This window comes from Poecilia reticulata, chromosome 5 (assembly GCF_904066995.2).
Source record: "Poecilia reticulata chromosome 5, P_reticulata-male-v2, whole genome shotgun sequence".
In the NCBI taxonomy this organism is placed as follows: Eukaryota; Metazoa; Chordata; class Actinopteri; order Cyprinodontiformes; family Poeciliidae; genus Poecilia; species Poecilia reticulata.
The window spans coordinates 15438637-15449922 of NC_088834.1; the positions used below are offsets into that span (position 1 = coordinate 15438637).

At 39.7% G+C, this 11286-nt stretch overlaps 1 protein-coding gene across 2 annotated transcripts; it reads right to left on the bottom strand.

Moving 5' to 3' along the window:
• Positions 1 to 376: 376 nt before the first annotated feature.
• Positions 377 to 4081, bottom strand: LOC145551684 (hyaluronidase-2-like). 2 transcript variants are annotated; one of them, XM_081607123.1, is made up of 4 exons: positions 3969 to 4081; positions 2721 to 3708; positions 1048 to 1130; positions 377 to 960 (listed from the first exon to the last, which is right to left on the bottom strand). In XM_081607123.1, exons 2-4 carry the CDS (start codon positions 3676 to 3678, stop codon positions 481 to 483), a joined length of 1521 nt encoding a protein of 506 aa, XP_081463249.1. In that variant the 5' UTR covers positions 3679 to 3708; positions 3969 to 4081; the 3' UTR covers positions 377 to 480. The 2 variants fall into 2 exon arrangements, with proteins under 2 accessions (XP_081463249.1, XP_081463248.1); XM_081607122.1 differs by having other exon boundaries at positions 1048 to 1134; positions 2725 to 3708; positions 3969 to 4080.
• Between the last annotated feature and the right edge of the window lie 7205 nt (positions 4082 to 11286).

Genomic DNA, 11286 nt, shown 5'->3' on the forward strand with positions numbered 1-11286 from the left:
TGATTCATTAATCACTAATCTGTACATTTTTTCGAATTCAGTCATAATTTAGATTTAAATCATCCTGATGTCCACTACAATGGACATGAAATTTTAAAAAGTATTTAAAAAAATTATAAAATGTCAAGGTGTTCATTTTGGCCTAAATAAATAAAGAAATTGGAAGGCACATTTTTTTCTTCGGTTATCAGGAGAATATACATGTTTCCAGTTTTTATGGTTTTAATTGACCCATTATGTTTACTATAAAATATGTACCAAGAAAATTCTTTCCAGAAAACACACGCTGTAGTTTTAGTTTAGTATGTGCTGAAATGGAAACCTGTTACCATATAAACCTCTGAATCCAAGCACTGAGCACCCACTGCTCCTCAAGTGATGCTTTCACAATGCAGTTTATTTTTGTTTTCAGGCCAGAAAACCAAAACTTTTCCTTTCGGTGCTGGCAGAGCCAGAGAATAGTTTGGTTTCTTGGTTTCCTCAATGAAACAGAGAGAGAAGTCCGAGTTGGAGAACAAAGCAGAGAGGCCACATCCCTAAAACAGAGGTGGCACTACTCTGCCCTCTTTCTCCTTTTTCTACTTCTTGTTCTATTTCTTCTTTTTCTTCTGTTTCTTCTGTTTCTTCTTTTTCTTCCATTTCTTCTCTCCCTTCTTGTCCTTCCAGCTCACAGTTTTCTCCCTTGGTCCCGTTGTAGCACTGGCACTTGAAGTGCTGACGGAAGGCCTTCAGCTCTGCTTCACCTGGGGTTCCCCTGACCTTCAGCTTTCCGTTCTGACTTATGATCCTGTGAGTGGAGTTGCTGAGGTGCAGAAACACGGTGCTGTCCGGTTCTCGGCGAAGACAGCGACCGTTAAAATTGCACAATTTCTGGCTGCACTCCTTTGCTGCTGTGGTCACATTGAGGAGGTACCGTCCCATGTCTCCCCGAAAATAGCCATCCAAGGTTGTACAGCCGCTCTGCAGCACAGAGGATAGATATTAACTTAAAAATACATAACAGCAGCCTATGCAACATGAGAGGACGAGGCAAAGTAATGCTCTTACCATAGATGCATAAAATTCGCCCCCCCAGAAGATCACTCCTGCAGCTCCCAATGCAACGCTCTCGCCAATGGTGTTGACCAAATCTGTCTGCAAAGGATGTATATGAATACTTTAGCTGTATGAGATGTATTATAGAGAATCTGAGCTCTAGTTACACATAGAGCTGTGGGATCTATATGTAACTACAGCCCATAGTTAAATATATGATTTTAATGCCATATGAAAATAATAGCTATTTTATGACCAAAAACATGAAAAACAACATGAGAAATTCTTATGTTTTAGATGAATGCATTGGAAAAAACTAATCTGGTGAAGGGTTACCTTGAGTTACTAACAAATTAACATAATCACATGTAAAATATCTGGACAATAGGAGCGGATTGGAACAGAAGCTACATTCTTTGACGTGCACACACCTGGCCAGTAAACTTGATTCAGCAGGTGGAAACTAAATGTAATTTAAGAACTATTTAACTCTTCAATAGGATCTGAGCGAAACTATAAGTTGTTTTTTTAATATGACAGACAGCTGGATTTCACCATGTGAGAGTTACTTCTTTACCATTTCTTATTTTTTCACACTCTCCCTCATAACATCAATTTATATCCCCAAGGGGTGTTTTGTTGAATTAGCAAGGATGTAAATTGATTCAGAGCTGAGCTCTGTAGATACCAAGGAAGTTTTATATTTTTGAACTTTCAGCCTCAGTTTGTCATGTAGCATGCTCGATTTACACAAAAAGGCAAACTTTTGGAAATCTCAGATTAGGTAAGGAACCACATTCTCTAGAAATGCACACCAAATGTAGCTTTTTTTACAGTAAAATCCAGCTTTACTGAGCTAACTGCAAATATAAAATGTTAAGGGCAACTTTAAATATCAACTCCAAACTATTAGTCGTTCTTAAATAAAAATATTTCAGTGATTGCCCTGGTTCAATTTATAAATAATTACTCATGATAGAAAAGTAAAAACAAAGTATTTTTGAACTTTGGTAATTATAGGAAAAAACAAAAATCTTTATCTGGTAGGTCATAGTTTTACAAAAAGTGTAACTGTCCTTCTAGAGCTGCTGCCTGGTGGCTGCTGCAGAGTGCGGCGGGTGTATTTATATGGGTGGAGCAGAAACATGTAGAGGGAACATATCGGGCTGGTTTAGCTGATGCTTAGATTAGGTTTACGGACAACTGGAAAATAAATTTCCTCCCATCCCGGTCACAACAGATGGGTGGCATGACTTTCTCTTTGTGTCCCGAAGGTGCCACACAGAGAAATTGACATAAAAGTGAGAGTTGATCTATAAAACTGACTGAATATCAAAATACAGACTAAAACAGGCAGTACAGACAATGTTTATGTTTCTTTATGATTCTGCTATCTAGCATTACATTGAAAATACATTTTTTGTATAATTGTTATCCAGGTTAACTTAAAAAGTGAGGTGCTAATGTTACAGGCTAATTTTCAAGGCTACAGAAAAGTAGTTGTTAAAGCTGCACAAACATGACAATTTGGGACGATGTGAATGTCTAATATTATTACTGCTAATCCGACAGAATTAAAAAATAATTTTTTCAAATTTTTTATCGGATCACTTGATTAATCATAAGAATTATTGAAAGATTACTAAAATAACAGTTTAAAAACAGCACTATTTCCTCCAATCAACCTACCTTAGATAAAAGTTTCATGTAATTCCTGTAAGCGGGTTGGGAATAAACAAAAACAGGACGTGCCAATCCATCCCCAATAGATGCAAGGCGCATTGCGTACTGCACCCTTTTCTGGACAAACAGGCGTGCCTGATCATAAGAGCGCAGTACACTTTCCATGTATATTTCAGGAAAAAGGGCGGTGCTTTCATTCCACATCCAGTTCAGTTGATTATCTTCCTCAATCTTAATAGTTTCACAGTGTCCTGTGTAGGTTTCCAATTTCCCACCATAGTACTCATTGTTGAAACATTCAGGAAACGGGTAGTAGCCCCACAGCTGATTCGGTCTCAAATTTTTACCCTGCCTCAGGGTCCCCAGCATCAATTCACGAACTGCAAGTTCAAATTCTTTTTGCGCATTATTTTTCATTTGCCCTTGAGTCAACGAAGGGTCCTTTCCGGCCACCAGTTCAATTGATTTCCTTCTATGGACATGTCTGCCACCCCAGTTTCGGATCCACAAGGGGTGCCATCGATCCCAGTCAATGACAGCCAGACCTGTAGCCTTGGGGTCTGGTATGTATGTGTCTAGATCCTTAGACATTTTTTCAAGGTGCTGAGCAAGATTGACACTTTGTGGAAGGCCCCCATTGACTGCTTTGTTTTCAAGGTTATAGTAGGGATAAAGCCCGAGGTTATCCTTATAGAACGTTGTGAGATTCTGCCGGGCAAAGCCCTTACTGGGGGTAGACACTATGTCAAACAGGTCTAATGACAACGTAACATTGTGTAGTGATCCACACTCCTGAGTGGGAGCGTTCCAGACGAAGAGAACTGGCTTCTTGGAGTATAATGGCCAGCTTGTCTGATTTGTGTCTGCCGAACCCAAGACTATCCATGATGTAAACAGAGCAAGGAGAAACCAGGACAGTCGGTCAACTGCTGAGAGGAGAGAGGGGAATACAGTCTCCATGGTGGTTCCTGCTACCTTCACTCTTATCCTCTGTTTCCAAAAGACACAAAAAGATGTGAAATTGAAATACAACATTTGACAGAAAAATCTGTGTTCTCTATATTGTTCGACTGTCTAATGTTTTATAAAACAAACAAAAGAAAATCTGAATTGGTTACTTCAGGCTGCAGTGTGAACGTAACCTTTGTTAACGACAGTTTGCTTCTTTCACAAAGAGCGTTCACTCAGTCATGTTTCTGCAAACACAATATGACAAAATGATCATGGAGATAATGTCCTTGGTTTCTTACCTTTTAAGATGTAAAGCAAAGTTGAATCAGACACTGTAGGGAATCGACCCGAGGGACAGCAGAGCAAAACCAAAACAAAACAAAAAACAAAACAAACTGACTCAAACTTTAACAAATTAATGCTCAAATCAAAACATCTCAGTTCCATTTCCTGTTTAAAAATAAACAAACTTTCTGCTAATTTAAATCATGAATTGTTATTAAATTCTGAATATAATTAAAAAACAAAATTACAAAGTCTGTCTAGTAAACTGCATTAGCTAATAATTAAATTATTACCTATAAAATATTTTACTATTCCAAATAGGAATGTGCGATACCTATTTATTTATTTTATATATATATATATATATATATATATATATATATATATATATATATATGGTTCAAAATGTGTCATGCTAGACGTTCAGAACGCTCCTCCATAGCCCTTATTGCACCTCCACATAGTCTTTAAATGTAAAAGAAATGTGCCTGATGCTCAAAACACTTTTGGTGTGAACGCACCATCAGAGCCAGAGATAGCAGGAAAGTCACCATGCTAGGTGGGCCCAGATTAATTTGTATGTTTTTCTAGAACCAGACAATTGTGATGGGAATGTCCATTTCTTTGTTCTTGGTCATAAAGATCTATGTCACCCTCCATCACTTCTGGTTGTCGTACCTGGACACAAGTTTTTTCGTTTTTTGGCCATCGATTGCAAATATCGTTTAGATCTTTCCTTTTAATGGTGGAGGCCATCACCACAGGTTTATCATCAAACCACTTTGTGACAATCAGCTAAGATGCTCCCTTCTGTTCACAGTGGTCCATCTTCTGGTGGCTTTGGTATTATTTGGTTCATCATAATGGTTCCAGTTGCAGGAAGACCTGCTTGAGACGTTTGTAGAACTTTTTCCTCATCATTTTTCTGTAACTGCAATTTTCATTTTTTTAAGTCCAGAAGACTCTGGGAAAGCCAAGAGAGGCCATGTGTGCTGATATTCTGAAGAAAGTAAAAAAAAAAAAGTCTTCATTTCTTGGGCAATAGGGTTTCGGGACATCCCTGCAGTTTGCAGTTTGGTTTCCGCTGTTTTACAGTTATCTGGAAGTTTGTTCCAGATTTGTGGTGCATAGAAGCTGAATGCTGCTTCTCCTCGTTTGGTTCTGGGGATGCAGAGCAGACCAGAACCAGAAGATCTGAGGGGTCTAGACGGTTGGTACAGTAATAACAGATCTTTAAGGTATTGTGGTGCTAAACCGTTCAGTGATTTATAAACCAACAGCATTTTAAAGTCTATTCTTTGAGCTACAGGGAGCCAGTGTAGGGACTTTAAAACTGGTGCTATGTGCTCTATCTTCCTGGTTTTAGTGAGAACGCGAGCAGCAGCATTCTGGATCAGCTGCAGCTGTTTGATTTATTAGTCAGACCTGTGAAGACGCTGTTGCAGTAATCAATGCGGCTAAAGATAAACGCATGGATGAGTTTCTCTAGATCAGGGGTGCTCAATACGTCGATCGCGATCGATCGGTCGACCGCGGAAAGGTTTTGAGTCGATCTCGGCAGCAAGTGACAAACTGAACGCCGCCAGGACGCTGAGGCCAGCACTTCCTCCTCTGCAGGCTTATCAAAATATTCACTAAGATCCTAAACGTTTGTAGCTTCATTAAAAAAGAATAATTATAAAAAGTCAACGAAACATGTTAAAATTAATAATCTCAGTCATTATTGTTTCAACAAGGTGTTGCGCAATTCAGTGCGTTTCGGTTCCATAAAAAAAAAGATTAAAAAAAGCGGCTCAAAGTCCGACTGACGAGCAAAGCAGGAGTTTAAATTAGCTACTCAACCACCGCAGTGTTCATGAGGCTTATTAATAATCGAGAAATAAATATCAAGCCTGGAAACCTGATATGCAAGGGACTGAATGTTGTGTTTTTAATATAATCTTTGCTCAGCTTAAGTGCAGGTGGTTGCTATGGCAACGGGTGTGCTTAAACGACAAAAAGAGAGAGAGAGAGAGGGGGATAAAGAGGGTAGGAGTGGTTTTGAGTTGATCGTCTTTTCGGATTGTTTTACCTTTTTTTACCTTTGCTGTGGCTCATTACACCTGCTGTAGTTTCTGACCGTTCAATAAACGACAAACTTGGACTAAACGAGAGACATTCCCGGTGAGATCTGGACTTTACGTTTCTTTTTGGGGATTTTTGGTGGTACCATTCTTTTTTTTTCTCATTTTTTTGGGGAGGAGTTTTTTGACGCTTTGGATTTTTTGCTTTGGATTGGGATTTTGGATTAAAAGGGGGAAAGTCTCCCAGGATATGGAACTTTTTTGTGGACAATATTCGTATTATAAGGATCGAGAATATTTGAACATTTAACCATTTGAGTTTCTTTACTGACATGGACTTTTGAATTTTTGGTTACTGATTTATTTATCCAGATAACTACTAATATTTTCTTAGGTTGTGGTTTTTGTAATAAATCATTGTTGCTAAAAGTCAAACAAAATTTCATTCTGAGTAGTTGACTATTCATTTTTGTTGTCCATTTTACTTGTGTAACATATTTTACCTGATGCCTGTGAAGTATCCCCCTTGTGTGTATAGAAGTTGAATTTTACAATGTGATTCATTAATCCCTCTCCTTGGGCTGCCACCTTATTGTGGTGGAGGGGTGATAGGGATTTTTTGGTATTATCATTTTGTTGTTACTTTAGTTCATATTCAATCTAATGTTAGTAAGTTTAAAGTATTCTCTTCTTTAGTGTGTGTATGAACTAACCTGGGGGTCACAGCTGCCTGTTCATCTTCATGTGAAACAGTTTGACCGAGATTTGAACCGGGCTCAGATCGTAGGTCAGATGTTAAATTGTTTTACGACCTTTGCTGTGTTTAGGTAAAGTGTTTTACGACCTTTGCTGTTTTTCCTCTGCTGTCTATCTTGCCTATCCTCCCTCTTTGAAGTTTGATAATAAAGGACAAGCTGTTCCCAAAGATTTTCAGAACACATGGTGAGTGGCTTGGAGGAGCAGTTCACTGTGCCTTCTCCTTCTGCAGAAGAAGAACTCATATACGTTATCTGTGGTTCTCTTTTTTCATGTAGGTTTAAGAAAATACCTAACAGTTGGTGCCGTGACCCGGGATCGCAACATACCCGTTCGCTGACAGACAAAGGACGACGCACTGAAACCGTGCACGGCCAGAGTCAACAGAACCTGGAAACAAAGTCCTGGGAAGTGAATTCTTTGCCAGGCCAGCATCCTAGGTCCAACTTTGTTTGCCAACGACGGATTGACGAGATCCGAACAGACAAAACGAACCAACAGAAACGTGAGTGAAAAGAGCTATTCGGGTTTGAATCCCAAAATCGGGTTTGAGTCCCAAGGAAGGAGAGTGTCTGTTACTACCCAATAGTAAGTCCCGCCCACTCCTCACAACTCTTTGGACTCACTACTGCCCAGTTCTCTGTCTAACAGGTCCGGAAAACCCCCAGAAACTCGGGTCTTACCCTAGCGATAGTTTGTGGAGAATTATCTGTTTAAACTGGGGTCGGAAGGGACTCGTCTAGCTCTGACTACCTTCGATCCAGAAGTTATGACCCTTTACAGTTGAGGAGCAATCCGCTGAGTAGCCCTCACAGCGACATAACCCCTACAACCACTCCTGTTAACGGTAGCTCCTTTCCTAAAATAACGGCACTTGTTAACGGCTAGATTAAATTTAGTGACTTAGATTTAAGTCCCAGGGTCATTATTTTAACACTCACCAGAGGAAAACACAAAGCCATCCATTCTCTAGAATCATGTATGTTAACTTTACCACACTTAGGAGAACCAACAATAATTAAGACTGACACAATTAAACTCACCGTTCACAATTCTCATTAGAATTTTAGAATTATAATTTTATTAAGCAAGCTTTGGCAGGGGCATATAACAACAAATTAATTTCCAAGAGTTATAAAAGAAGCAAAATATAATGAAATCAACTAGGATTAATCACCTCCTTTCCTTGTTCTCATTCCTAACCTGTTTCACTAAATTCACTAAGCGAGGCTTTAGGGGAAGCCGGTCAACTCATACCCGATGGTCTTTTGGTCTCGGCAGCTGTAATCTTTTGAGGTCCCTGGTCAGAGTCTTTGTCCAGCCGGAGCAAAGTCCTCTTTACTGAAGAGAAGCGGAGAGAAGACTCACGCTTTCCATTAAACATGCAGACTCTTTGTCTTTGAAAGACCTCCGTCTCTTCTCCAAGTCAGCTGCACCGGGGTTGAGAGCGTTGGGTAGAGGCAGAGGATTCGGTCGGATCGGGAACCAGGGTTGGTGGCGGGTGGAGCTCGTCCCTTCTAGGCAGCGTGAAGTCGTGGAATAAGTTTCCCTTGGTCCCTCGGTGTAATCCTCTGCTGGTCTTTAGTCAGCTCCCTCTGATGACTCCGCTTCTGCGCTGCAGACGAAGAACGCTTGTTCTGTCCCGTACATCAGTATTTATGCACTGTTTCCATGGAACCTGCCCATCGCATTACGTCATTACCTGATGTCATGCAAGGCAGGGCTGCCTGTGGAAAGTACCGGGCTCTTTCTCAAGTTTTCCAATGACTCATTTCTACCTCCTCGCTTCATCGGGGCAGTTCCCTTTTTTCCGTTGACCATCTGTTTCCAACTCTGCCGCACCCTTGTTTTCCTTCCTCATTTGATGACTCACCCTTCTGTCCCTAGCCTTTTGCTCAGTGAGAAGTACTTTTTTTCCTTCACCTCAGTATCTATGATTTTTAATAATACATGCTGACTTTTTATAAAATCATATTGTTTGTTAGTTAACTCAAAAGTACAACCTTCAGCCCTTCATAATGTAAACCATTATCATTCACTTGATTATAAGTACAGAACATCAACTGATTAGGAGTACAGAGTATACATTACTATAACATTCACTTGATTAAAGGTACAGAATACATGTTTTGATCATTCATTACAGACATTTCTTCATTGAACGTATATTATCACTTTATAATTACTTATCACTTATAATCATCATTTAATCATTATTCAGGGTATACTGTTATCCTTCAGGTCTTTATTCCATTTTTCTGCGTATACCTGGACAGATCTCACATGCGCATACCAGATTTCTCGACAAGAGGTATATTTAGAGCCCCTCTCCGGATGAGGAAATCTCTTTGATCCTATAAAGCCTGGCCCATCAATAATAGTCTTAAAAAAATAAATAAATAAAATTTGCCAGGTCATTTGTTTTACATAACAAATAGGGTTAAAGGGATCCTCGCATAGGCAGGGAAAGGAAAGAGAGGTATTTTAGAGCCCCTCTCTGGATGAGGAAATCTCTTTGACCCTATAAAACCTGACCATCACAAATAGTCATAAAATTCTAATCTTTTTAGAACTAGGATGATCTTCATGAAGTACAAAACCTAGGGTTAAAGGGATCCTCGAGTAGGCAGGGAAAAGGAAGGAGGGGTAATTTAGAGTCCCCCTCTGGATGAGGTGCCCCATAAAGGGATCCTCGAGTAGGCAGGGAAAAGGAAGGAGGGGTAATTTAGAGTCCCCCTCTGGATGAGGTGCCCCATAAGGGAAGATCCTCGAGTAGGCAGGGAATATTCTTTTTTTTTGTGTGTGTGCAAGTGTGAATGGTGCTCAACATTGAGAGTAAAACTTTCTGTCCTCGGGATTAGAATCCTAGGTGAAGAACCGGACCAGAACTAGTCTGGCCTAGAAGACTGTTCTTGTTGAAGCTGAAATACCATCTAAGGAGTTGTTTTTGCGAAAGGATTCTTTGCAGTTCTCTAGTTCAAATTGACCCAACTCCCTTCCTTCCATTTGTGTACAAAGTGCACAGATGGACACAGAAGGAATGCGGTCTCAACGGATAGCATTAACAAATTGGTCTGTTTGGTAGTTCTGAGAAGGAGCAGATGATTAGGTCTGTTGAAATCATGAGGTCTTATGTCCTTATTTGGACTCGTATTAAAGGTCGCCCAACAAACACTGGAGAAAAGCAAGCTGAGAGTCTGTTGGCGAAAACAACACCCTTTCTCCATTGGTTGAAACCTTCCAATGAACACTCATGGAGACTTGAGAGTATAAAGACTGTTGAATTTGAGACTGAGGAGAGATTTTTGTTATGGAAGATTTTATGTGTTGAACTGACAAAACTGATTCCGTGGGTGTAATAAATCTCCGGCTCATCTATGGCCTAGCAGCAAGAACTACGTCTCTGTGTATTATTTTCCTTACTTATATTTTTGAGAATAGCCACCCTTCAATTCCTCAATATAAATGGTGACACCCGACGTTCGATTGAACAATTGAACAACCAAGGGAAGAAAGGTGGCTCGCTTCAGCCTGACCGCAGACGGAGTCGTTTGGGCCCAAATCAAAGCAGGAGGTAAGCTTTTATCTCTTTTATTGTTAAAACAGAACGGTTTCCTGTCTGCTGGCAGTCTGAAGTGCTAAAGTGTGATTAAGTTTTTTCTGTTTCCATGTACGAGTTTTTTCTTTGCGCAAAGAACAAGCTGCAAAAATCTGAGACTCATAGGTATCTCATACATTCTGGAAATAAACAGCTCGAAAAATAAACACTTTTTCAGTCTGGTCTCACCCATTTTGGTGACGGTAACAAAGGAACTTTCCACTTATAAGTTACCATATATCAGCCAATCTGGTGTAGTTCTCTTGAACAGGCACTTTCATTGAGCTGACTAATAAATAATATATCACAATTTGTTAAATTTGGCAGGAGGCCAAAAACTTTAACCTTTAAAACCAGCTGAAACCACGAAGAGAGATTGGGATCTCTGTGAAAAGCGCTATAGAAATAATAAGAGGCCAGGAGGGACGTTTGTTCTGCTGCGTAAAAGCCATCGTGTCTCTCGGGAGAGGGAGACGGTGGGTTCCCGTAGCGGAGAAGCGTGTGTGTTTTTCCCCTCCATGGAGTGACCAAAGCCTATTTTCCATTCTTGACAGCCGTCTGGTGGAGAAGAAGCTGTAAAATCCTCCATGTAAAAATGAGTAGGCCTGAAGTTGAAAAATGAGAAATGAGAAGTTCATGTGAATAAAATAGAGTTTTACAGATTATTTTGTGAGTTAAACTGCAGTAAATGTTCTTTAATTTTTGTCTGAGATTTTGGTGAGGAGTTTTAAGTGTTTGTGTCAGCCTTGGCTAATATAACTGAAGTCCTAATATAATATAATTGTGTGCACACATTAAAATTGGACAGTGGCTAATTAAATCTATAGCCAACTAAATTTTATATCTTTATAATAAATAAATGGTATAAATCCCCGGGGGGAAAAGACAGAGTACAGGAAAGTATAAGAGGAGTAA